At 47.7% G+C, this 27,321-nt stretch overlaps 1 protein-coding gene across 3 annotated transcripts in view; it reads right to left on the bottom strand.

The window, feature by feature from the left end:
- EYA2 (EYA transcriptional coactivator and phosphatase 2) overlaps positions 1 to 27,321 on the bottom strand; it is a 278,029-nt gene that overhangs the window by 104,450 nt on the left and 146,258 nt on the right. For all 3 annotated transcript variants that reach the window (XM_047770951.1, XM_047770952.1, XM_047770950.1), the window contains 2 exons: positions 3,594 to 3,661; positions 1,754 to 1,931 (listed from right to left, as the gene is read on the bottom strand). In XM_047770951.1, the coding sequence (XP_047626907.1) occupies positions 1,754 to 1,931; positions 3,594 to 3,661 (246 nt within the window). The remainder of the gene's footprint in view (positions 1 to 1,753; positions 1,932 to 3,593; positions 3,662 to 27,321) is intronic.

Consider the following 27,321-nt stretch of genomic DNA (forward strand, 5'->3'; position numbering starts at 1 on the left):
GGTAGAACTTCCTCAGGGTTTCTTTGGGAAACCACCCCTCCCTCACTCTCAGTCCATGCGGTCTGGGTGGGGCTGATCCCAACTCCAGTTCCAGGTGTGGGCATGAGACCCATCCCAGCAGTTCATCCCACTGGCCACAGAGATTGGCTGGAAGATGGGCAGGTGACCTAAGCTGGGCCAATGGGTGAATGACCTGGGATGTCTGCAGGAATGGTTAGGGAGGAGCAACTCTCTCTCTGAGGAGGTAGACAGCAGGCAGGATTGAATCTTGGAACAGCTGGAGTCTATGAGCGTGAAATGAACCCAGGAGAATGTAGAGCCGGAAGGAAGAGAGAGACTGAGTCCCATCATCATCATCCGAACCCCTGGACCCAGCCCTCAACCCCTGCACTTCCAGGTTCCACAGTCTAATAACTCTTTTTTTTTTTGCTTAAACTAGTTTGAATTGGATTCTCTACATTTTGAAGCCAAAAAGTCCTGACTAATAAAAGGGTGCCCCCCAACAGTTGTGCCATTGGAAAGGCACACCTGTAAGGATTTTTGGAAAGATTCTAGAATTCCTGATGACCTCGATTAGAGAGAGAACCAAAGTTTGAAGGCCTTTGCCCTTCTCAAACAGTTTTTTTTTGTCTTTTGTCCTTTTAGGGCCACATCTGCAGCATATCCAGGCTAGGGGTCCAGTTGAAGCTGTTGCCACAGCCACAGCAACGTCAGATCTGAGCCCCGTCTGTGACCTACACCACAGCTCACAGCAGCTCCGGATCCTTAACCCACTGAGCAAGGCCAGGGGTCGAACCCACAACCTCATGGTTCCTAGTTGGATTTGTTTCTGCTATGCCACAATGGGAACTCCATCAAATGGGTTTTAGATAACAGTCTCACGTGTGTGTGGCTAGTGAGTGGCGGAAGCACGCAATATGGAGTTTAACAAACATGGGTTCAAATCCTAGCTCCACCAATTACTTATCACTGACCATCCTTGTTCTTCTCTGGAAAAAAGGGGGGACGGAAAACCTGCTTTTGTGAGGATTACAGCTTTCCTTATCACAGCTCGTGAGTACGTATTTGCATGATCACCTGAGTCCCGTCTGCAAAGATCACACCTATGCTGCACATTATTTTATTTCCAAGCCAAGGAGGACATGGAAAACAGCAGGTGCCTAACAAATATTTGTTGCATCAGAACATAAACAAGCAAGTAGAGAAAACAGCACAGGTGTGTGCTTGGCGCATCATGAACGGGCGTAAGTACTGGTTTCCTTTTCTTGAGGACGATGGCACACAAACTCTAAAGCCTATATGGGCCAGGCAGGTAGTCAACTTGAGGGCAGCTGGCTAAATGTGGAATCGTGTGCTCGCCCTAAACGGGGCGCACGGTACTCAGCGCCAGCCAAGCATCGCCACTTAATAAATGTGCTCTATGGTGACCAAGTCTTCTCTCAAGAGAAGGCAGACGTTAGAATTTTAAGTAAAAATTAGGTTGTGATGATGGTTGCACAATTATAAATAGAATAAAATTCACTGCATTTAAAAAAAGAATTTTTAGGTAAAAATTTACGACTTTTAAACATGAGTGCAGTTACATAACAGACACACACACACACACAAAGAAAAGCCCACGAAATATACCTGAGGGCTGAAGTCAGCTCTTGGGTGACCAGCTCATTATGACTGGCACTCAGGTCCAGCCCACCTTTCATATAAGAGCTGAGACCACAGCCGCGAATGACCACACGACAGTGACTATACTTACCGCCGAGTGACTCGGAACTCTGGTTGGGGACACTGTGAGAGGCCTCCTGCAGGACGTAGGTGGACGTGGAGAGGGGAGAGGAGCAGATGCTGCTGGCCGGGACATAAGGGGGGTTGTAGGACGAGCTGTAATACTGGGAGTACTGGCTCTGGGGGAAGCCAGGGTAGGAAGGATAGTCCTGGAAAGGGAAACACACACAGGGCTGTGAGCGAGGAAGGCGGCCGGCTGCCATGGACGGGGGCCACCGGGGCTGGGTCTCCTGTTGTTCCCCCCCCACCCCGGTCCCCCTACCATGAGAATAAAAGCTCTATGAGGGCGGGTGCTTTCCCTAGAAGCAGCCCTCCAAGATAACGATTCAAGTGCAAGCAGTGGGTTTGGGGCATGAAGGAGAGACCAGATGGGGAGTGGGAAAGGGAGACAGCGAAGAGAAGAAGGGAAGGCAGCCGGGCTTCTCGGGAGGGAACGGGAGCTGGATTCTACCACGGAGGGGCTGGGATGGAGTAGAACAAATGTCTCAGAAAGATCTCTCCCAATAGGCAAGGGAGCTGGGGTATTTATATACCACTCCAGCCAGTCTTTGCTTGAGCGTTGTGCCCAGGGGGTTTTAATTCCCTGGTACTTCCTGCTTGCTGGATACACTGGTTCCAGAAAACACCCTTGGGCCCAGGATTGCAGAGACTGGCAGCTGGAGGGCAGCAGGTGCACCCAGAGAGACAGGGTGTGGCCTTGTCAGTGTCCATCTTGGTCACTGTTGTGACCCAGTGCCTGGAAGAATGCTGGGCACATATGGGCACTCAATAAATACTGGGAAAATGAATGGACAAATGAATAATAAAGACCACATACATATATCCAGAAGACTAGTTGACATTTTAGGCTCGTGTGTGTGTGGGGGGGGTGTCCTGTGCAAATGCACCTACACAGCATTAGGGATCCAGAATCTTCTATGAGGGAATCTTGGAGGTGAAATCAAAGAATGCCAATCCTCTTTATGAAGCACTGTGTAAACCAACCGGATATTCCAACTCTTCCACAATATTCTTTGTTTCAAATATTCTGCTCAACCTTGCAAAGAACTCATGGAAGGTTCTTATAGGAAAGGTGCACAAATAGTACAAGAGTTCCTGTCCACCTTTAGCAGGTTAATTCTTTTTTTTTTTTTTGGTCTTTTAGGGCTGCACCTTCGGCATATGGAAGTTCCCAGGCTAGGGGTTGAATCAGAGCTACAGCTGTGCCACAGCAACATGGCATCCGAGCCGTGTCTGTGATCTACACCACGGCTCACGGCTACGCTGGATCCTTAACCCACTGAGCAAAGTCAGGGGTCGAACCTGCATCCTCATGGATCCTAGTCAGGTTTGTTACCACTGAGCCATGATGGGAATTCCAGCAGGTTCTCTACTAAGTAAACCAAGAGACTCAAAACTATAGCCAGCTTTCATCTTTATGGTGCTTAGTTCAATTTAACAAGCATTTATAAAGCCCCCGCTCTGTGCTGGACACTGGGATGCAGAGGTGAAGAAGATGTACTTTTACCCATAAGAAGCATTCATACATCTCAGATTCAACAGTCAGCGGGTGTCTTAGACTCAGGTCAAGATGGACCATATAATACAGCCCATGTCACCTTGGAAATCTTCCAGCAATTCCAATTCCTCTACACTATATCTTTCCAAAGTCTCTTTGTCCAGTCTGGCATCTGTGGTCTCCAAACACAGGGAGTAAGAGATCCAACTTCTAGTGGGACTCATGGGTGCCAGTGGGCTCCCTGGGTGCCCGGATTTAAAGAGCATAGTTAAAGGAAGAACTGAGAAAACAACTGATGGGGAGCTCCGTCTACCTGGTGTACACTTCCAAAGCCGGCTGCATTGGTCAGTCCGTTTGCTCCTTGATAGATCCCAGCCGTGCCTGCAGGAAGGAGGAACAGATGAAGTTTCTTATAGTCAGAGAGGGAGGGACACCGAAAAGAAAGATGCAACAGAAAGGTGGGGTCTTTGAGTTCTGACAGGTTGAAATGGGACCTGAGGCCGTGGCGATCTCTCTGAATGTCAGTTCAGAATAATATATTAATAAATACTAATAGTAATACATTAATAATATTAATAAATAAAATATAAATAACACCTTCTTCAAAGGATTCTGATGAGAAATAAAAGAGATAGTGCATACAAAACAGTTTAAGGTGGTACTTAATTATATATATATATATATATATTTGTCTTTTAGGGCTGCACCCGTGGCATATGGAGGTTTCCAGGCTAGGGGTCTAATCAGAGCTGTAGCCTCTGGCCTACACCACAGCCATAGCCACACGCTATCTGAGCCGCATCTGTGACCTACACTACAGCTCACGGTAACACAAGATCCTTAACCCACTGAGTGATGCCAGGGATCGAACCTGCATCCTCATGGATGCTAGTCGGGTTTGTTAACTGCTGAGCCATGATGGGAACTCCATGTCTTTTTTCTTTTGATAATTATATTTTAAAAATTATTTTAAAATAATTTTTACATAACATGAAATTTACCATTTTAATCATTTTCAAAAATTTTTATCCAAGTGTAGTTAATTTCCAATGTTGTGTTAATTTCAGATGTACAGCAAAGTGATTCAGTTATCCGTATATATATATATAAACTTGGCATTTACATATCAATTTTGGAATAAGCTTGTCAATTTCTATTGGCCAGAAGAAAGTGGCACGACATTTTTGCAGAGTATCAACCCGGAATTCTACATTCAGAGAAAATATCCTTCAGAAATGAAAGGAAAATCAACACATTCTCAAATGAGGGAAAACAAAGAGAAATTGTCACAATAGATCTACCCTAAAATAATGGGTACAGAAAGTTCTTGAAAAAGACGGGAAATCAAAAAAAATTTTTTTAAAGAAAGAAAAAAAAAACCCCACACCAAAAAAAGTAAAGAAAAGAAAAAAAGGAATCTCGAAACAACAGAAAGAAGAAAGAAAAAAAGTAAAAATATGGGTAACGTCTGAAAGGTGACACCACTGCTCAATATATAATTAGGTTCATAATAGCTTGTTATTGAATTTTAGGATTACTTTTTCAAATGTGTTTTATAATTATATAAAATACCGAAAAGGTTCCAAAGTCGAATCTACAAAATGAACTATATTCTTCTCCAGGAGGGCGGGGGATACGTCCTGGGGCCTGGGGAGGCCGTGGAGGAGTAAGCTGTCAAGGGAGCACTTTCACTGGGAGCCTGGGGGGCACAGGGAAAGGTTCCGCAATCCCACCTGGGGAGGGGTGGAGCCAGGGAGGGCTTCCTGGAGGAAATGACACCTAAACCAGTCTCTGAAGGGTGAGTAGGAGTTAGCCGGGTGAAGAGAGCAGGAACCAGGAACACCACCACCCCTGACATCCTCTATCTTCATTACATGGAGGCCCACCTAAGGCCCAGCAACCAGAGAACTTGCTCACACGAGTGTGGCACGCTGGAATCCCATTCTTTCCTCAGGGGCCTGTCCAGAAACATCTAGCAGAAGGTCTATGCCAGCCTATTCCATTCAAGGTCATTTTTGGAGTCCTGGTTACCATGGCAACCCTACCTGTTCTATCATAGGAACATGCTTGCTTTAGGAAGTCACTCCTGGATGCTGTTTTCACTTAAAATTGTTCTTTTCTGTTGTGTCAACCTTCTGAATGACAACTTAGGGCAGGTTTGGAAATAAACAGGCCACAGTCTCATCGCTTGATATTCTTTCTCCTAAATGTTTGTCTTCATTTTATGACCCAGCGGCATGAGAAGAATGGACAGCTGAACAAACTGTGGTGTGCCGAGGGCAGTCCCAGAGCCTCTGCAGTGAGAGAGCCCTCCCATGCCAGACAGGATGCAGGAGGAAGAGGGTACACGGTTCCGGAAATCTTGTGTCACATCTGCGCTTTGCAAATGGACCCTCCTGGACCTGGAAGGTTTCCACACTGACCTCTTGCCTTCAACTGGCTGGTGGAAGGTCCAGCGAGGGCTGGGGAAGGCAAGGAGGAGATGAGGAAGACATCCTCTCTTAAGGTGATGATGGTGGGGAGTCCTGCTAGGGGCCCCTCCACTATCCATTCATTCCTTCTCTCTCACATTCATAGAATCTGTGCTTTTAAGCTGGGCACATGGCTGCTTGAATAAGCACTACATTTCCCGGCTTGCCTTGTGGCTGGTGCGGCCATGTGATGAGTTTCTAGAGAAGGGAAGTTAACGCAGGCAACTTCCTGGTCCTGCCGTCAAAGGGCAGAGGCAGGTTGGTCCTTCTCCTGGAATGGGGCCATACTGGACCACAGGGCTGAGCAACCAGACACAGGAGGTTGGATCCCTGCTACATTTGCAGACCAGAACCGCCACATCCGTTTGAACATTTAGTGAGAAAGAAATGCCCTTCGTTCTTATTGAAGACATTGCTATTTTGCAGGTCAGAGCAGAAAACTGCTATCTTTTTAGTTGATTGGTTTTCTTGGGTTTTAAGTAAAAGTCCACGCTCGTTGCCTGGCTCAATAAAGTAATTTTTAAGTGGATAGCCATTCACTCAGTCATTCAACAATCATTGCCCAGTGATGCATCAAATAGTACTGCCTTAGATACTTTTCTAGATAGGAGAGAAGCAAGGGCTGATGCTTACATTCAGAGAGGACAGATGGAACACAGTTGAGTGCATAGATACACAGGGAGTAGAGATCATTCCAGACAGATCAAAACACAGGGATGTGTTGGCACAGACCTACTGAAATGTGGACTGCGGACCAGAACCTCCCCACAGACTGTTTAATACCAGTCTGTGATGAGATAAATATAGATATTGAGAGCCAGAGTGTAGAACTGTCTGCTGAATCAGATAATAAAAAAAATCAGGAGTTCCCGTCGTGGCGCAGTGGTTAACGAATCCGACTAGGAACCATGAGGTTGCGGGTTCGATCCTTGGACTTGCTCCGTGGGGTAGGGATCCGGCGTTGCTGTGAGCTGTGGTGTAGGTCACAGATGTGGCTCGGATCCCGCGTTGCTGTAGCTCTGGCGTAGGCCGGCGGCTATAGCTCCGATTCGACCCCTAGCCTGGGAACCTCCACATGCCGCGTGAGCGGCCCTAGAAAAGGCAAAAAGACAAAAAAAAAAAAAAAAACCAGGGCTTGTAATTTGCATCTTTTACAAAAATTCCATTGTTTCTCAATCTTTTTTTCATGATTGCCACCCTTCCCCCATCCTTTGCAGATACTTTCCCCCAATCTCCCTTCCCCCTATGAAATATTCATATTACAGATCTAGCTGCTGGCCTATGCCACAGGCACAGCCACAGCAATGCACGATCCACGTCTGCAACCTACACCACAACTCACGGCAATTAACCACTGAGATTCATAATCCACTGAGCGAGGCCAGGGATCAAACCCACGTCCTCATGGATAACGTCCTCAGGTTCGTTAACCTCTGAGCCATGATGGGAACTCCCAGAATTTTTTTTTTTTTAAATTAGGATTTGATGCACACAGAGATGTCAGAATAAGAGGCAGGCGTGTGAATCCCCAAACATTGCAGGTTTATGGCTGGAAAGAGGGAACTCCAGTGCTCTCCTATGCTTGACACCAAAGGCCACATATTCTGTGATCCCATTTATATGAAATGTCCAGAACAGGCAAATCCACCGGTACAGACAATAGATGAGAGGCTGCCAGCTGCTGGGCGGAAGGGGGATGGGGAGTGCCAGCTTAAAGGGTGTGGGTTTCCCTTTAGGGTAGGGGAAGGGTCTTGGCATTCGAGAACAGGCGGTGATTGCCTGACCTTGTGAACACGCCAACCACCACGGAACTGGGCCCTTTAAGATGGTTAATAGCTTAATTCTAAGTTATGTGAATTTTATTCCACTTCGGAACAGAACAAAACTGCTGCTCCTGTTACTTCTCCATACTCTTCCCACAGCCCATCTCCCAGGCAGCAGCAAAGGAAGGAAGGGGACAGAGGGACCGGAAAAGATGAGGTCGCCTATCCTCAGACACACCCTGGACACTCCACACTTGAGCCCGGAGAGAAGAGGGGAGAGCTGAGTCTCCAGGATTCCCTCCACCCACCCTGGAGTTCAGGGAGCAATTCCTGTCCTATCCTCTGGGACGAACCTCGAGCTCCCTTTCCATGTTTTCTTTCCTGTTGTTGGCAGTATCATGGCTCCATCTAGCCAGGCTGCTGAGTCTCCCTAGAAGGCTCTTCTGAACGAAGGTAGGACAAGCTGGGCCCGCCCCCTCCGGGCAGCACGCGCCACTTTCTGAGATCATTAAACAGCACAGGGAGGAGTTCCCGTTGTGGCGCAGTGGTTAACGAATCTGACTAGGAACCATGAGGTTGCGGGTTTGATCCCTGGCCTTGCTCAGTGGGTTAAGGATCCACAGGTGCAGCTTGGATCTGGCATTGCTGTGGCTGTAGCATAGGCCGGTGGCTATAGCTCCAATTAGACCCCTAGCCTGGGAACCTCCATAGGCCGAGGGAGTGGCCCTAGAAAAGGCAAAAAGACAAAATAAATAAATAAATAAATAAACTAAAATAAACAGTGCAGGGATCGCTTACAATCTGGCTGAGATTTGGGATCTTTCAAATGCTGTCAGTTTAGAAAGATCCTTCCTGCTTTATTAGAGCTGTCAGGAAGAGGACCGGGGTCCCTGTTCACGGGGACTCGAACACCTTTAGGGCACTGTTCTTGCACGTGATCCTGGGCCGTCTCTTTGCCCAGATTAACTGTATAGAAGAGATGACGTCTGCCTGTGATACAGGGAAGCCCTGCGCACCCCACGCCAGGTGCGCGGTCAGGAGGGCGCCTGGAAGTGGCTTCGACGCACCAGAGCAGATGTTCCACAGTCAGCAGTCACATCTACCAGGATATGTTAGATGGGGAAGGTGATGAGGAGGGGTGTGTGAGCTTCCCTGCTGAGTAAGCGCTCCCACAGTGCTCTGAGCTGGAGGCTTTAGTTCCACTCTTTTTTTCTGTCATAGGACCATGGACCGAACCTCTGCCCTGGGGCCCCTCCCCCATAAAGTCTTTTGCTTTGTCTGCACGTGTGTCACCTTGGGCAATTCATTTCTGAGCATTAGACAAGAGCCCATTCTCGGGCCCTGGAAGGGGTCCCCCTTCCTGCAACACTTCCTTCACCAGGTGCCCCCCCCCCCCATAATCGCCAGTGAGAGGCAGAAAGTGACCACCTGGATTGGAGGAGGAAGGCAAGCATGTCAGGGCCACATTCTAATACACATCAGGGCTTCTCCTCCGAGGGTGGTGGGCCCTGGGCTGGGATGCACAGTGTGGGCAGAAGAAGAAGAAAAAGTAGCAGAAATGAGTGAGCTCTGATGATCCAACACATAGGTTCCAGAGTCTGGGAGGATTTGACATGTAGGATGATGTGTCTTGAATGCTCTGTAGAGGACTGGTTTTTCTTTCTTTTGTCCTCCTGCTGGATCCTCCCCTGGATTATGTGAGGATATAATGTTTGGTGTTACTGCAGCCATCTTGGGCCACGAGGTCACAAGCATAAAAGCAAAAGGCCCACATGCTGAGGCTGAAGGGGCAAAAGGAGGAAAAGAATCTGGTCCTTAGAGATAAAATTGAGCTGCCCAATCAAACTTGGGGTCCAGACTTCTTGCTAAATACACAATAAGTACCATTACAGTTTAAGCTAATGTTAGTTGGGCTTTTTTGTTACTTGCAGCCCAAAACATTTCTAACTAATACAATACTACTCAGCTCCAGCTGAACCCTGCCACCTAGAAATGTGAACCTAATGTAGACAGGGCTTCTGATTTTTCCAAAGTGGTCAGAAATCTGGATTTGTGTATGAGATCTCCCAATTGTCAAATGTAGGCAACAAATACAAATTGGTTGGACGAAACAAACAAGAACATGATTGCAGGGTGGATGTGGCTTATGACTTTCCTGTTTGTGACCTCTAGTCTAGGAAGACAGAACCATAAAAGATTCTTGCGCCCACAATGCAGCAAAGACACAGTGATGAAGAGCCCCAGACCGGAAAGGGCCACCTGGACCAAGACAGTAGATGACAGGGCAGCAGCCTGGGTCCAGGGATAAAAGATGGGATAGATCCCAGGCCCCACAATGCACCTGCACTGGGTAAGACGCCAGAACTCTGGAGACTTTGGGGAAAGCTCCGAAACACTACGATGAAACTTTCCCACCAGCCCAGGGGAATGGTGGTTCAAAGTAGAAATTGTGGCGAAATGCTGAAAATAGAGTCAGTTCTATTTTTTACCCCCTTGAGCTCAAAGACTGAAATTTATACAAGGGACCAAGGAATTCCATCCCCTTCCCCTGGAGGACTTCTTTATGTCCCTGGAACCATGTCTCCACCAATGGCAGGGAACCTGTGTGGAGAGCCGCCTCTTTTGTCATCCTGTAAGACGTTAGGTGCTGATGAGTTAATTCAAGTTCACGGCCCACTTTCCTCATGAGTGCACTCAAGACCTCTCTTGCAAAAAAATCCACCTCTGGAGTTCCTGTCATGGCTCAGGGGTTAACGAATCCAACTAGGAACCACGAGGTTGCGAGTTCGACCCCTGGCCTCGCTCAGTGGGTTAAGGATCCAGCGTTGCTGTGGCTGTGGTGAAGGCTGGCGGCTACAGCTCTGATTTGACCCATAGCCTGGGAACCTCCACATGCTGCGAGTGTGGCCCTAAAAGCAAAAAAAAAAAAAAAAAAAAAAAAAAAAAAAATCCGCTTCCTTTCATTTTCTGTTACTCCATAGGCAACAATGCTAGTATGTCTTTGCATATCCTTTTGTTTCTGTGTTCTCGCAAAAAGTGCACTAGTGTTTTGTGGGCAGGTGTATAATTTCTGTAAATTCTGTTACATTTCTTATGGTTGCAGTTTTTTTTCACCCAGTGTTTGGTTCTTAAGACCCATCTACGTTTCTGTGGGTACGTCTCGCCTGTTGCCCAGGCAGCTGCCCAGCCCTCCCTTGTGAATTTTCTCCCTATCTCTGCTGCTCCCTCCTCCGTCCCGGAGAGGAGCTGGGGTACCTCCTCTCTGCCCACCACAAACAAGGCTGCTGTGAATATCCTTGTACCTCTGCTTCCATGTGTGAGTTTCCTTGGGCTGTACCCCAGAAATGGGACTGCTGGGCCCCTTGGTCAAACAGACCGAGTTTCCCTGAGGGCTGGGTGAGCCTCTTGGCAGGGGCTGCCAGGTGCACATTCCCACCAGCACTGCCGGGTCCTGTAGCCCAAGGTCCCTGCGCCTCCACCAGCTGTTGGCACAATCACACTTGCTAATCTTTGCTCTCCTACTAAGACCAACGAGGTATCTCATTTGTTGTCTTTATTCACATTTCTCTGATGACCGGTGACTCTACCCATCCATTCTTGGGTAGCCGGGATCATTATTCTCTGTGTGTTCATAATCACCGCTGGGGTTGGCAGCAATGCTAGCATTTCACTGATTCACCATTAAAAAAAAGTTCATAAAAAAAAAACCCATCAGAATAATTTAGAGAGGGCCAAACAGCACATCTCAAAGGAAAACAAAGGATGTTGGTGGTGGGGGCACCCAGGTTGAGCTCTCAGCTCTGAGACCAACACGTGGTCCATATGCCAGGAAGGGAGGCAGCCCTGTCCTTCTTGCTGACACTGAGTCATGTCAGCACTTTACCATCTTAAAAGATCCAGACATGCCCTCCCCAGCCTGTCCTCCTGCATCTTTGCTCCACGTGGAGTCCAGCCCACATCTGTGTTTAATCAAATCAGTTGCTAAATGTCACAATGGCCTCATTCACAGGTAGCATAAAGCATATTTAACTGGTAATAAAACAATCTGCATTCCTGAGCATGCCATTTCAGAGAGGCTGCCCTGTCACCGCGTCTCTGCCACACGGAGTCAGAGCGATGCCAGGGCTGCCGAGGCGGGGGCAGGGGGTGCGGGGGCGGGGGGGGGGGCAAGACAAACAGTGACGTCTCGGAGGAGAAAAGCGCTCGCAGGCAGATCCACATGTGCTGGTGTGGGAAGACGCCCCACAGGCAGCGCTAGGGGCCAAAAGGTAAGATGCAGCATCACGAGGCTACGCTGAGCACACGCTGGATGAAACATTGGTATTTGTTAATGTCAGTCACCGAGAAGATTGAGAAAGCTGGAGAGTCTCTCAGAAGAGGTGGCTGCTGAGCAGAGGCTAAATGGATGGGAAAGAGCCAGCCACGTGAAGGGCTGGGGAAAGAACATTCCGGGGTGGGGGGAAGGGGGGCAACAGCAACTTGCAAAGGCCAGAGGTGGGAGGAACAAAAAGGAAGCCCTTGTGAGTGAAATGCAGAGGAGTGGGGGCCGCACACGCGATGAGGCCAGAGAGGTCTTCAGGGGCAGAATCAGGCCAGGCTGGGCAGGGGGCAGTCCCAGCAAGGCACTGGCACTCATTTCTGATTGCAATGGGAAGTCCCAGATGGAGGCTTTCCAGCAGGGGAGGAGTACAGTCTGATACAACATGGGAAAGGACGGACTGTCGGGGTCACAATGGATCCCAAGGTCAAGTGCGCTTTTTTTTTTTTTTTGTCTTTTTAGGACTGCACCCGTGGCATATGGAAGTTCCCAGGCTAGGGGTCCAATTGGAGCTGCAGCCACCAGCCTACACCACGGCCATAGCAACGTTGGGTCCTTAACCCACTGAGTGAGGCCAGGGATTGAACCTACATCCTCATGGATACTAGTTGGGTTCATGACCCCTGAGCCACAACAGAAACTCCCAAATGCACTATTCTTATTGCCAAGTATCTTCTCTGGAGGGATTCTTGGGAATGGCAACCCCTAAAGATCAGAGAAACAAGTTGTACGTGTTGGAGAGAAATTTTCACTGATATAATGCCTAGGGAAGGCACTGAGGTCAGACAGGCCTTACCTTGCCCTGATGGAAATTCGATAGGAATGGCGTATGTGACGCAGCTTGGACCCATTAGTGCATCGCATTCCCTTGACCACAATGATTTGCTTTCGGGGTGTACATCTGAACTAATAAGCAGATCTAAATGAGAGGGAATCTCAGGAGGTTGTAGGGTAATGAGGCTGGAGCTACTGCAGCCACTTGGTCACCATGAGGGCACTTGGCATGTCCATGACTGTCTTCTTCCCCAAAGAGGTCACATACCCACTTTTCACGGACCAGATATGTAAAAAAATGTCTGCTGAAAGAACAGATGACTGACTGAATCGTCTTAGATGTTCCTCCCCATCGAGTCGATCTCAATTCCGTCACCAGCTTCTGTGAACAGGGCCTCTTAATACCCCGCAAGTCTATCCATTTTTCTCCATCTCTACCATCACCTCCATTGCCACCTCCATGCCTCTATCATCGCTTTGCCCAGGGAATGCATAGTTTCCTCACTGATTTTCCGGTGTCCGCTCTGACCCTGGTTCAATTCATTATCCTCAGAGCCACTCTTTTCAACATCAGCCCAGCCTCTCTGGCTTCCCCTTGTATTTCTACAAGGCTTCCCCTTCACTGTGTCCATAGGCCTGCTGTGAACAGCCTCTTCTCTGACCTCACGGAACTCCACCTTTCTGCCCTACGGTGGGTCAAACTGTGTCCCCCCGAAGATCTATTCAAGCCCAAGTTCCAGGACCTCTGAATGTGGCCATGTTTGAAAACAGGGTCTTTGCAGATGTAATCAAGCTGAGGTCATACTGGATGCATGGGGGCCCTGATCGAGTGAGTGCTGTCCTCAGGAGAAGAAATTTGGACTCAGACACACAGAGGGGAAAAGGCCATGTGATGATACCGGCAGAGACCGGAGTAATGTCTCCAAGCCAGCGAAGGTCAAGGATTTGCTGGCAATCACCTGGGAGAGAGGCAAGGACCAGGTTCTCCTCAGAGGCTCCCAAAGGAACCTGCAAACACCTGGATGTTAGATTTCTGGCTTCTAGAATTGAGAGAGAATAAATTTCTGTTGTTTTGCTTTTTATTTATTTTTTTCTTTTTATGGCTGCACCTGTGGCAAATGGAAGTTCCCAGGCGAGGGGTCGAATCAGAGCTGCAGGTGCCAGCCTACACCACAGCCACGGCAACACCGGCTCCGAGCTGCATCTACGACCTATGCTGCAGCTTGCGGCAATGCTAGATCTTCAGTCCACTGAGTGAGGCCAGGGATTGAACCTGCAACCTCACGGACACTAAGTCAGGTTCTTAACTTGCCGAGCCACAATGGGAACTCTAATTTCTGTGGTTTTAAACCACTGAGTTTGGGGTTCTTGCTTACCACAACCCTAGCAAACCCATACACCCTGCTCTGCCTCTGTCCCGCCGCCTGGTCATCTAAAACATCATTTGAGGACAGCAGCTTTTGCTCCTCCCCGCTGCCTGGAGTGGCTTCTCATAGACCAGCGTTCCGCCAATGTTACTGCAGGCAGGAATCATCCAGAGAGCCTGTTAAAAAGTAGATTCTGCAGGTTCCAGGTGAGACCTGAGGTTTCTAACCCTCTCCCAGGTGATGCTGATGTGGCCAAACTGGGGACCACAGCTGGAGGCCCTGAGCCCGCCCATCGCCGGCTGCCTCCTCGCTCAGGTCCCAGCTCCGATGTGGCCTTCCCCACCATCCCTGCCACTCCAGCCACACCTTACACATCACCCTAGTTTTGATTTTTTTTTTTTTTGGTAGCACTTACAACTTCTGAAATCATCTTATGTCTTCATTTAAAAATTTTTCTTTATAGCCGCACCTACAGCATATGGAAGTTCCAGGTCAGGGAATACATAGTTTCCTCACTGATTTTCCTGTGTCCGCCCTGAACCTGGTTCAATTCATTATCCTCAGAGCTGCTCTTTTCAAGCTCCAATTGGAGCTGCAGTTGCTGGCCTACACCACAGCCATGGCAATACCAGATCTGAGCCACATCTACGACCTGTGGCTTGCAGCAACACCAGATCCTTTACCCATTGTGCGAGGCCAGGGATCGAACCTGCATCCTCACAGAGATAATGCTGGGCCCTTAACCTGCTGGGCCCTCAACCTGCTGATCCACAAAGGGAACTCGCATCTTATATCTCGAGATTCACATTTATTGTTTTATCTCATTCCCACTTGGATATGGAAGCTCCATAGTGCAAGGACTTTGTCTTTTATTCACTGTTTTAAGCTTGGTTTCTAGAAGAGTAGGTAGCACAGGACAGGCTCTCTGGAAATAATTTTGGAAAAAAGAAAAAAAGAAGGTCTGTCTTGTTTTGGGCACTATTTCCAGCCCCTAGGGCCCTGCCTGGCACATTACAAACATTCGAAGTGTTATTTATTGAATGAATTTAAAAAGTGAATGAATCGACTGTCAAAACTGGTTCTACTTATTGAGCACATACTAGGTGCCAGGACCTATGCTAAATCCCTTACCTTAATTATCCTAGTTTATCTCCCCTCCAACAAGGAGAACAGAACAAAGGAGGCTCATTGTGATCTCTTTCCAATCATTTCCCCAATGTTCACAAAGCTCCTACTCCATGCCAGTCTGTCCTAAGCACCAAGGACATGGCATTGGACAAGACGATGGCAACCACTGCCACCAAGGAGCTGGGCTCCCTGCGGGGAGGGGCTGAAAGTGAATAAATAAGTCGAATGATGTATTAGATGGTGACAGGCAGCAAAGACGGGAGCTGGGGAACGCTGGGGTACAGGACAGCCAAGCCCAGAGAGGGTCAGCTGCTTGCAATTTATAACCCAGAGACCCAGAGATTCGAACCCAGCCCTGTGTGACGTGGAGGCCAATATTCTCCCCCCTCCAATCTGCTGGAATGTCCATCTCTCCCCCACCCCAGAAGGTTCACCAATAGTTTCAGTGGGTGATTGATTTCATCCAGCGAAAACGTTCTCCCCCCGCTTTCCTTCCAAGGCACCCCTGCCTGCTGCATCTACGGCACAGGTTTCTGACTCCCTGTCAGCAGATGGCTGCCTGCTGGGCTGTTTTGATCAGGTTTCTCGGTGCCAGCCACACACACTGTGGCCAGGCTGCCGAGGAGGAGCCCCCAGGAACACACTTTAATAACTCCCGGGCAGCCAGCTGCTCCAGCGACCAGGGGAACGTCTGCTGGAGGCCAGGGGCTCGCCCTGGGGCAAACGGAGGCCAACATCTGGTTTGTGACAGGATGGCCAGCCAAAAAGCCATGGTCCGGCCTCGGGTCTAAAGTTTCCTGGCAGTAAAGACAGCCATCTCCAAATTGATACTTTTTCAAATAGAGAGGTCAAGGGCTCACTGAAATGACCTCCCACGGCAGTCCTCGAATGCCTCGTAAGCTCACAAATCTTGCATCTGTCTGACTTGACGGGGCAAAGAGCCTCATAAAACGGTGCGTCCCGCTCACGTCCCCTTTGCGGCAGCGCCGGCCTCCCTTTCTCTGCACGCTCCGCTCCTCTGCTTAGCAAGCTGCCTCTTTCAAGTGTTTACCATTAGGACTGAGGGTCCTTCCGCAGACCTGTAAATTCCAAGTGGGTTCATCTAATGAACCCCAGGGGGATGTAGGAATAACGCATGCAAAAGGCCACGGCTTAAGATGCCTCCCACTCTAAGATCAAAGCCGACTTGTCCTGGGTCCTAAGAGCCATAATTCACTCCTTGCCCTAAAACCTCACGTGGCTTTTTAAAGGTTTGATGGTCCGAGCAGCTGCGGACCTTGGCTTTCATCTCTGCTGGATTTATTTCCCCTTCTCTGGTCAGCTCTTCCCATCTTTCTAGCTTCAATTATTTGCAAAGTCCCAGAACTTGCCTGTCCTTCGCCACTCCCGCCACCACCAGTGGGCGTTTTAAAGTCTGTCTGAAGACTCAGAGGGGTGTTCGCACACCCAAGGGATGGCTGAGGCTTGCCGACGAGTCCTGCCGTATATTTTGTGTATATTTTGTATTTTCCCTTCCCTCTCTACAGGAAAGCGTTTAAACCAAGGGGTTACAGGGCACGGGCTCTGCTGATCAAGGTTAATGTCATGGGCAATAAGAAAGACTGATGCCACGTAGCCCCAGGTGGTACTTTCAGGAAGATGCACTGAAGGTACCACGTCACGTGTGTGGTCTCCTTCCCCCAAATGCACAACCTCGATCTAATCTTGAGAAACCATCAGACAAACCCAGGCCGAGGGGCATTTGACAAAATGCCTGATGGGTATTCATCAAAGTGTCAAGGCCATGAAAGCCTGAAGGTCTGTGACAGATTAGAGCCCAAGAGAGATTACATGTGACTAAACGTGACGTGGGATCCTGGAGGAGAAAACAGACGTTTGTGGAAAAACTGGTGAATTTCAAATAAGGTCTGCAGTGCAGTCGAAAGCACTGTGCCCCTGCTGATGTCCTGGTTTTTGATCACTGTGTGGTGGCTACGCAAGATTCACACAGGGGAGGCTGGGTGAAGGGTTCCGAGGAGCTCTTTGTCCCGTCTTTGCAATTTTTCTGTAAGTCTGAACTTATTTGAAGATAAAAAGTTAAAGAAAAAGAACAGATTCTGACAGAGTTTGAATCTGCTACTTACTGGCGAGGTGACCCCGTGCTAATTAACCCCTCTGTGCCTTGAATTCAGCATCCATAAAATGGGTATTGAAGACAGTACCCACCATACAGGGTCACTGAGAATCAAATGAATGAAGTAATGTGCTGAGAACCGGATCTGGTACAGAAAGTGCTGGAATAAATGTCATCCGCTGTCACTCTCACTAATCTTATTGCTCTCACTTGTGCTCGTTTTCTTTTTTGGGGGAGAGAAGGAGGTGAAACGTACAGCAATTCAGTGTCCTCTGTCAGCTTATCCATCTGGGCATTTTATAATATTGGCAGAGAACTGCTGCATAATACTTAAAAAGCAAACACACGGTAATACTATCATACAAAAATCCAGATTTTGCACTTCTATTTGAGCAAACGAGTGAGAGAAGCTCAGGAAAACTGGGCCCACTTTCTGCCATGCAGCCATACACTGCAAATGAGTAGCATCTGCCCCTTTTGTTTTTTGTTTTTCTTTTTAGGGCCACACCTGTGGCATATGGAAGTTCCCAGGCTAGGGATCGAATCAGAGCTACAGCTGCTGGTACCACAGCCATAGCAATGCTAGATCTGAGTTGCATCTGCAACCTGTACCATAGGTCATGGCAACGCCGGATCCTTAACCCACTGAGAGAGACCAGGGATTGAACACATGTCCTCGTGGATACTAGTCAGATTTGTTCCTGTTGATTCACAATAGGAACTCCAGAGCCTGCTGCTTTTATTAATTATTATTATTATTATTTTGTCTCTTTAGGGCTGCACCTGCGACATATGGAGGTTCTCAGGCTAGGGGTCTAATTGGAACTGTAGCTGCTGGTCTATGCTTATAGCAAAAGCAATGCGGAATCCGAGCCACATCTGTGACCTACACCATAGCTCATGGCAATGCTGGATCCTTAACCCACTGAGTGAAGCCAGGGATAGGACCTGTGTCCTCACGGATGCTAGTTAGGTTTGTTTCCACTGAGCCATGACGGGAATTCCGTCTGCCCCTTTTAAATGGAGTATGTACTCTCCATGGAAGCACACTCCCTCCCCTCCCTACTTGCCTTCCCACCACTAGGATAAATCCTATCATCCTTGGCTTGATATATTTCCTATGGTTAAAAAAAAAAAACTTTCTGTGTCTCTGTGCTTGGCTGAACATAGCCCCTAGAACCTGAGAATATGCTACTTTTCATGGCAAAAGGGACTTTTCAGACGTGATAAAGGATCTTGAGATGGAGGGGTTATTCTGGCTTATCTAAGTGAGCCCAGTATAATCAAAAGGGTCTTCATAAGAGGGAGGCAGAAAAGTCTGTGTGGGAGGGGAGATAAAACAGTGGAAGCAGGAGTTCCCGTCGTGGCGCAGTGGTTAACGAATCTGACTAGGAACCATGAGGGTTGCGGGTTCGGTCCCTGCCCTTGCTCAGTGGGTTAACGATCCGGCTGTTGCCGTGAGCTGTGGTGTAGGTTGCACATGACACGGCTCGGATCCTGCGTTGCTGTGGCTCTGGCGTAGGCCGGTGGCTACAGCTCCGATTCAACCCCTAGCCTGGGAATCTCCATATGCCGCGGGAGCAGCCCAAGAAATAGCAACAACAACAACAACAAAAAAGACAAAAGACCAAAAAAAAAACCCAAAAAACAGTGGAAGCAGAGGTTGGAGTGATGTAATTTGGAGATGGAGGAAGGAGCCGCAAGCCAAGGGATGTAGGCAGAGCCTCTAGTAGCTGGAAAAGGCAACAAAATGGATTCTCCTTTGGAGCTTCCAGAAGGAAAGCAGCCCTGCTGATATTTTATTATTTTTTTCTTTTTTGGCTGCCCCACACCATATGGACTTCCTGGACCAGGGATCAGATCTGAGCTGCAGTTGGAACCTACGTGGCAGCTGCGGCAACACCAGATCCTATAACCTGCTGTGCTGGTTATAGGAATTGAACCTGTATCCTGGTATTGTAGAGATGCCGTGGATCCCATTGCGCCACAGTGGGAACTCCTATTTTATTAATTTAAGTTATTTTATTACTCTTTTTTTGGCTTTTGGCTGTGCCCATGGAATGCAGACGTTCTCAGCCCTGGGAATCAAACCTTTGCTACAGCAGTGACCCGAGCCGCCTGGCCTATCATTCCAGCTAGGCCACCAGGGAACTGACACCTTGATTTTAGAATTCTGACCCTCAAAGACAAAGAGATAACAAATCTGTGTTGTTTTAAGCCAGGAAATCTGTGGTAATTCGTTGTAGCAATAATAGGACACTTAACATCATACTCGTGTCTCTGACAAAAATAAGAGAGAAAAATGCAGCAGAGGCGATCAACCGCTTTTGGGGTCAGTCCGCCTTACTCACTCGTGTGTCCTGCCTTGTTCCCATGGCCATTTGCGTTCGCTGCCCCTTGCCCAGGAGCCTCATATCCTTCATTCATTCATTCACTCATTGATGCATGCATGCTATGCAATTACTCACTGAGGAGACAGTGGGGATTACGGCACAGCTCTTGCCCTGAAGGGTCTTATCATCTAAGGGGATAATTGAGGGGATGAAACACAACATTTAAGCCACGAAAAAAGAGACACCATATGAGAAATACATAAAATACACAAAATTTTAGAAAAATAGACAGGTTGCCCCAATGTTATCTAAGTTTTGTCTTCACAATAACCTGGAGGAAACAGATGTCATGCTTCACTGCAGCTCACTTTGCTTCTCTGGGACCCTATTTGCTCATTTATAAAATGGGGGAAATATCAGTGCTTATATTTGTGAGATGAGATTTGTGAGATGACATGAGACAGTGTTAATTAAGTTCCCAGCATGGTGTCTGGTACCCAGCACGCCCTCAATGAATATTCATTGAGTGGAGGAAGGAAAGGGTTGATTGTTGGCTGAATGAACCAATTATTCAATGTCACCTTCTTGGCAAGACCCAGCCTGATGGAAAGGTGCAGCTTGTCCCCACCAGCCCACTCCCATCCCCCTGCTGCTACCTGATTCTGTTCTTCATTTATAGTATTAATCACCCTCTAACAAAATCTATTTATTTATCCCATTTCTTATTTTGGGTTTTGTCCCTCTTTCCCACCACAAAAATAGATTTTTGTCAAATTTTTTTTCCTTTTTTTAGGGTTGCACCTGTGGCCTATGGAAGTTTCCAGGCTAGGAGTTGAATCAGAGTTGTAGCTGCAGCCCTACACTACAGCTGCAGCAATGCCAGATCTGAGCTGCATCTGTGACCTATGCTACAGCTTGTGGCAATGCTGAATTCTTAACCCACTGAAAGAGGCCAAGGTTCAAACCCACATCCTCACAGACACTGTGTTGGGGAATTCAGCACTGAGCCACAATGGGAATTCAGATTTTTGTCAGTTTTGCTCCCTGAAGCATCTCAGGTGCTTGGTACCAAGCCCAGCACACAGAGGCTGTCAACAAACATTTGTTGAATGAATGAATAAACATAAGCCCTATTCATGGGGTTCCATGCCTTTTGGGAAGAATGGAGACAAGCATAAGTGGAAATAGCCCCATTAGAAAAACGCCCTTCATTTTCTCAAGATATGTTAGCACTGCATGTTTTGTTTTATTTTGTTTTTGTCTTTTTAGGGCCACACCTGCAGCATATGGGAGTTCCCAGGCTAGGGGTCAAATCAGCGCTGTGGCTACTGGTCTACACCAAAGCCACAGCAATGCGGGATCCAAGTTGCATCTGCGACCTACACCACAGCTCATGGCAATGCTGGATCCTTAACCCATTAAATGAGGCCAGGGATTGAACCCATGTCCTCATAGATACAAGTCAGGTTTGTTACCTCACTGAGCCACGACTGGAACCCCAGCACCGCGTGTTTAAAATGGTCCTGATGACTGCAGAGTCTGATACGACTCTGATGCGAAGGGTACCACCTGGGGCGATGAAGAACCACTAAGCAGAGCCCTGGTGGGAAGGAGGATGCTGATACATAGCGCCCAGCTCTGTTTGACACAACCAAGTTCATGAATACCTTCCCAAAGCCGTCTCTCCAAAACCCAGATTTAGGTTTGTGGTTAAAAAAATTTTCTGTCTCTGGACAATTTCATGGGGATCCAAAGTCTCATAATGTTGAACTCCTCTTCCTAACCTTTGCAAAGAATGAGATAATTACTCAAAAGCTGCCACAAATTGTTTGGGAAGGTGTCAACTTCTGTTGACCCTCGCATATGGGACAAGGATGATGCTGATACAATAACCTTAATTCAGAGCGTATCATGTCCCAGGAAAGTCTCTGTGAGCTTTAGATGTATGAACTCCTTCAACTCGAACAAGAATTCTATGAAGGGGATATTATTATCAGCCTGCTTCACAGATGAGACTCTTGAGGAACAGAGAAGTTAAGAAACTTGTGCAAGGCCACCCAGCTAGAAAGTCATGGAAAAAATACCAAATTGGGCCAGGTCATAAATGAAAGGAGAAGCTGCCTTATGAGTGCAGCTTTGCAGGAAGGGTGCTGGCAGGCCATGAATAATGTGGTCCCTGCTCATGGCCATGGGCATCTGGGGAGAAGTCAGACTGGCTCCAAGGCCACTTCCTATCCTTGGCTATAGCTGGAAGGCACCTGACACATTCTTCCTGAGACTTCTACGTGACCTTTCTAGGCTGAACCTTTGCCTCCCCCTTTTAAAACATTCCCTTTCTATGGGTTCCCTGCCTATGCCTCCTGTCGTCCTTAAATATACATCTGCACTGTGGTGAACTTTCATTCCCCTGGAATAAGTTTGCCAGTAAAAACAAAAGTGGCCTCAACATGTAGAGGTTCACAGAGAAGCCCATTTATAGAAAAATATAGCATTCATGCTGTTGGGCACTGAGCTCGTTAAGACAGAGAAGGATGAACACTTCTTTATCACAGTTCTATAGAGCTGGAGGGGATCTGAGGGATTAACCCTCTCCTCCTTTCTTCCCTTCTTGGAGCATTTGCAGTCACCTTCTGGTTGCCTCCCCAGCATCCATTTCCTCCCCACGCCTGTTGGGAGATGCCAGAGTAGCAATGCACCCAGGAAAAAATAATCACCTCTCTAGTTTCCCCTGGAGCCACGAGTGGCCGTAGGACACAAATCCAGCCAATGCCACACCTAAAAACTTTCCTAATCATGGCTTTGCTCCTTCTTGATTCTTCGTTTTCTGCTTGCCTTGAATGTGGAGGTGAGGGCTGGAGGTAAAGCAGCCATCTAGTGACTATTAGGTGACAAGAATGACAACTGAAAGCTAGACGCTAAGGAGAATAGGGCAGACACACAGAGGGAAGCTGCGACACTGGGTTTTCTGTTGCTTCTGGTTGAATGAACTCCAACTAAAAATGTGTGCCAGATGCCATGGATCCGGTGAAATTAAGGGATGGTTCTCGCCAGCTGGAAGCTCAAATACAGCTCAGCTCCTACACTTTGCAGATGTGGAAACAGATGATCAGAGGCTGAATGACCATACATGAATTAGTAACAGAAATAGATTAGAACCCAGACTTATGGCCCAAGTCTAGTTTTGCTCCTTCTACTAGTCCAAGGGTTTCAGAGTGTGACAGAAATTCCCAGTGGGTATACAAAAGGTAATTTTGGATGACTCCCTTTCAAATTCTCTTTTAATCTCTCTCATAGGCCGCCTAGCTCAGAGGTTAAGAGCTTGGGCTCTGGAACTAGACTGCTTGGGTCCAAATCCTGGCTTTACTGCTCTTTAGCTGAGTGACCTTAAAAAGGCTACTGGTCCTCTCTGTGCCTTCATTTCCCTTGGCTACAAAATAGACATGATAATAATTCCTGCATTATTCTGTAGTTGTGAGCAGTTAGTGAGGTTAACACTTGGAACACAGTAAGTATTAAATAATATTAATTATCCTAAGGGTCAAGGAGGAAAAATCTCTAATACTCACTAATCTCTTTTTTTGGCTAAGCGGTTCAGAGCCTTGGCTTAAATTTAATAATACTGCTTTATTTCCAGAGAATTTATTTTTACCAGTTTCTTTCCATTTATGGCAAATAATACTGGCTTGCCACTTAAGGTAATGCGATAAATTTGCCTTTAAAATGAATTTATCTGGGGAGTTCCCACTGTGGCACACTGGCTTAATGATTCAGCTTATCTCTGTAGCCTTGTCAGTTTGATCCCCACTCTGGCACAGGGGGTTAAAGATCCGGCATTGCTGCAGCTGTGGCATAGGTCACAGATGCGGCTCGGATTTGATCCCTGGCCCAGGAACTTCCATGTGTTGTGGCGACGGCTAAAAAAAAAAAAAAAAAAAAAAAAAAAAAAAAGAATTTATTTTAAGCCAAAAGAAGTCTATAAGTAAAAAAAAAAAAAAAATCAAATAACAATATAGGTGGTACTTAGATAAGACAAAACGGTGATGCTTGCTTAACACTTTCCTGGACCAAGGGAGAAAAATCTGCGGCATCCACTCTGCAGTTCTCTCGCCACGATTCCAGCAAACATCACTCATTGACTCCCACGCTTGCCCACTTAGGCTGACAAGGCCTCAGGTGTTTAGCGAAGGAAGTTCACCAATGGCTTCTTTGATTTGTCAAGTTTTCTCTGACAGAATCCAGAGCCCGACACTGCAAGCTGGTGAGGAGAAGAATGTATCAGAGTGGGCTGCAGGCAGCAGCTGAAAGGCTATGAGCCCCCGTAGGTTTGGAGTGGGGTTTTAACCATTGGTATCAAAAGTGTCGGATGTGACATGCACAGACTAGCTCTGCAAGGACACCCAAGAACTGGTGACAGGGGCTGTTTCTGGGGAAGAGCCACAGGTGACTGTGGGACAAGGGCAGGAGGCTTTAACTGCTACCTCTGTACCATGTGCATGCATTAATTATTCAAAAAATTAATATATCATGAAAGATGTGGGCATCGGGAATTTTTTTTCTTATCTTCTTCTTCTTTTTTTAGGGCCGCACCCATAGCCTATGGAGGTTCCTAGGCTAGGGGTCGAATCAGAGCTACAACTGCCAGCCTACACCACAGCCACAGCACAAGGGATCTGAGCCATGTCTGCGACCTACACCACAGCTCCTTAACCCACTGAGTGAGGCCAGGGATTGAACCTGAGTCCTTGTGGATACCAGTCAGGTTTGTTACCACTGAGCCACAACGGGAACTCCTTTTTTTTAAAAAAAATTTCCCCTGGTCGGTGAATTGCCAAAGTTTCTGGGTGTCTTGAGGATCAGAGGGTCCTTAAAATGCTGAAGAAGCAAAACCAGGTTTGTCTGCAGAGTTTAACTCCTGGGGAGGGCGGGTAGTGGTGATAACCGAGCTCCTGGTCAGGCTCCTGCAGGACAGGGGCTATTATGCTCACCTGCTGGTTATCAAACTTCCCTGGGTGGGGGCAGGCCAAAACTGCTTACCTGCAGGAGCCCCAGGGGTGCTTCTGGTCCCCCTGCAGCTCTAAGCACACAGTTTGGCATGCCAAGGGTTAACTGCACGTTGGGCTGTCAAGTGATAAGCCTCTGGATCTCCCTTCCTTCTTTCCGCCCCTGCCCCACCTCCATCTTCAGGGACACTTCAACACAGGAGTAACCGTGTTGAATCTTGACCAGAAAGGCTGAGCTCAGACCCAAGCCCCACTACTTCCTAGCTGTGTGACTTTAGGCACATTGCTTAACATTTCTGTGCCTTGGTCACCTTCTCTGTTTCACCACTGGTCCTGGTGCTGGGAACCGTGTAGTGCACAGAAAACAGCTACTGCTCTCGGGGGTAACTTTCACTGTGTGAAGACAGAGTTTGCAACAGAAAGAGGAATGACAAAAACAGGGGTGGCTGCAGGTACTTAGTGTCTCTGAGTGCCCGGCCCTCTGCCGAGCCCGATTTTGCATTTCCCCACTCGTCCGTCAGGTCGGCTCTCGAGGGTAGATACTGCTATCCCCAGGTTACACAAGAGAAAGAAAACAGCGGCTCAGATTATGGAAAGAAGTTGCTCAAAGTCCTCCATTCGGGAAGACTGTAACCCAAGTATATCGTATCATTCTTCAAAGACCACACTACTCCCACTGCTCCTGTAAGAGGGAAGAACAAACCTGACTCCACGCTGGATCGGTTTCTCTTGCTATAACCTCTGGATTCTATTGCTTTTGCTACAAATACGAATGTTGCTCAGAGCCAGAACGACACAGGATAGCCCATTCTCAAGACTCTGGCCTTGAAAGGCGTAGCCCTCTTCCATTCCTATAGAGAGAAAAGTTGCGGAACAAAGACGGCATTTGTCTCGATGGAGGTTTACAGGGGCGTCGTGACCTGACCTACGGGGACAGCTGCGAGAACAAAGGATTCCGGCACCAAGAGGTTGGAAACCACCAACTACGCCCTCTCCCCTTTTCGTATAAAAGGAGCCTGAATTCTAACTTGGGTTAGACGGTTCTCTGGGAAGCTAGTCCACCATCTTCTTGGTCTGCCGGCTTTCCAAATAAAGTCACTCTTCCTTGCCCCAACAACCTGACTCTTCATTTATTTGCCTGCTGTGCAGAGAGCAGTATGAGCTTGGACTCAGTCACGCTCTATGGAGCAGTTATTTACAAATCGGGCAGACCCACCGGTGGGCCAGGAGGCAAATTTAGAGATGGAACCACCACTGTAAAAAAAGATGAACTTTGGTGCTTTAAATGGCCAACACGTGTCTGGTATACCACTTGTGCCAAGCACGGTTAAATGTTAGACATCTATTCAGGAATTTAATCTTCACAACAACCCCAAGAAACAGTCTCCCCATTCCAGAGAGGAAGAAGCTGAAGCACAGAGAAGTTAAACAATTCTGGTGATCACACAGCTAACAGAAAAACCAGGATTTGAACCCCAGCAGGCTGGCTCCACAATCTGTGTGCTTTATGACTATAGGACCCCTGCTTCAATAGAAGAGAAGAGAATCAGAAATGCTGGGTCTATTTCAGATGTGTGTGTGTGTGTAGTATTATTTTGTTGATACTTCCTTTCGATTTATGTCTATCCATGTCATTATGCACAAGTGTGAGTGCTTGCATCGTGTTAAAATATAAACTGTCTTTCTTTCTGTGGGTCTAGATGGGGGACAGGCAAATCATTTCCATAAAAGGCCAGATAGTAAATGTTTTCTGCTTTGGCCATATGGTCTCTGCTGCAGCTACTCAACTCTGTCCCTGGAGAGCGAAAGCAGCCAGAGACACCATGTGAATGAATTAAAGGGGCAGCATGCCAGTAAAACTTTATTTGTGACCACTGAAATTTGACTTTCATATCATTCTTACGTGTCACGAAATATTCTTCTTTCTATATTTTCCCTCAAATGTCTAAATGTGGGAAAGCCATTCTGGGCTCCTGGGCTTGTGAGTCAGTCAGCCCACACCTGGTCCAGATCAGAGACCTTTGGAACTAACTGCTACCGAGCTTTTGTCCATACCTGCCCTCCTGTTTCCAGAAGTCCTCTATTCTGTTCTTTGAAAAGGCCCCTCAGGAGACAGAGCCTGCATGATTCCACTTCCACAAGGTATCTAAAGTAATCAGACTCTTAGAAACAGAAAGCAGAATGGTGGCCAGCAGGGATGGAGAGGAGGGGAACCGGGCTTTGTTGTTTGATGTGTAAAGTTTCAGCTTTGCAAGATGACAAAGTTTGGCAGATTTGTTGCATAAAACTGTGCATCGAGCTAACACTGCTATCCTGTACTCTTGAAAATAATTAAGATGGTAAATTTTATGTTAGGTGTTTTTCTCCCAATAAATACACACATGCCCTTCAGCAGGTCTGTCCCAGGAGCATGTATGTGGGCAGAAGCAGCAGCAGCTGCTCTGGCCCACTGTAAGTGTGAGGCCCTCTCCTGCATGGCAGGGGATGGAGGAGGCTCTTCCCTGACCTTTGACCCTCCCACCCAGGGCCACAGGAGCCACAGGTCTCCTAGCCCGGGTCAGGACCTCCTCCCTTTCACCTGGGTCATTTTCCTCCCTCCTGGTCTCCCTGCATGCAGCCCTTGCCTGCCTACAGAGTACACTCTAAATAGCAGATGCTGGGAGAACCTAGAGTGGGATGAATTTTGTACCTCTCCTCCCCCACCAAATTCACATCCACTGGGAACTTCAGAAAATGACCATATTTGGAAATAGGGTCTTTGCAGATATAGCCAA

Source organism: Phacochoerus africanus, chromosome 3 (genome assembly GCF_016906955.1).
Source record: "Phacochoerus africanus isolate WHEZ1 chromosome 3, ROS_Pafr_v1, whole genome shotgun sequence".
NCBI lineage: Eukaryota > Metazoa > Chordata > Mammalia > Artiodactyla > Suidae > Phacochoerus > Phacochoerus africanus.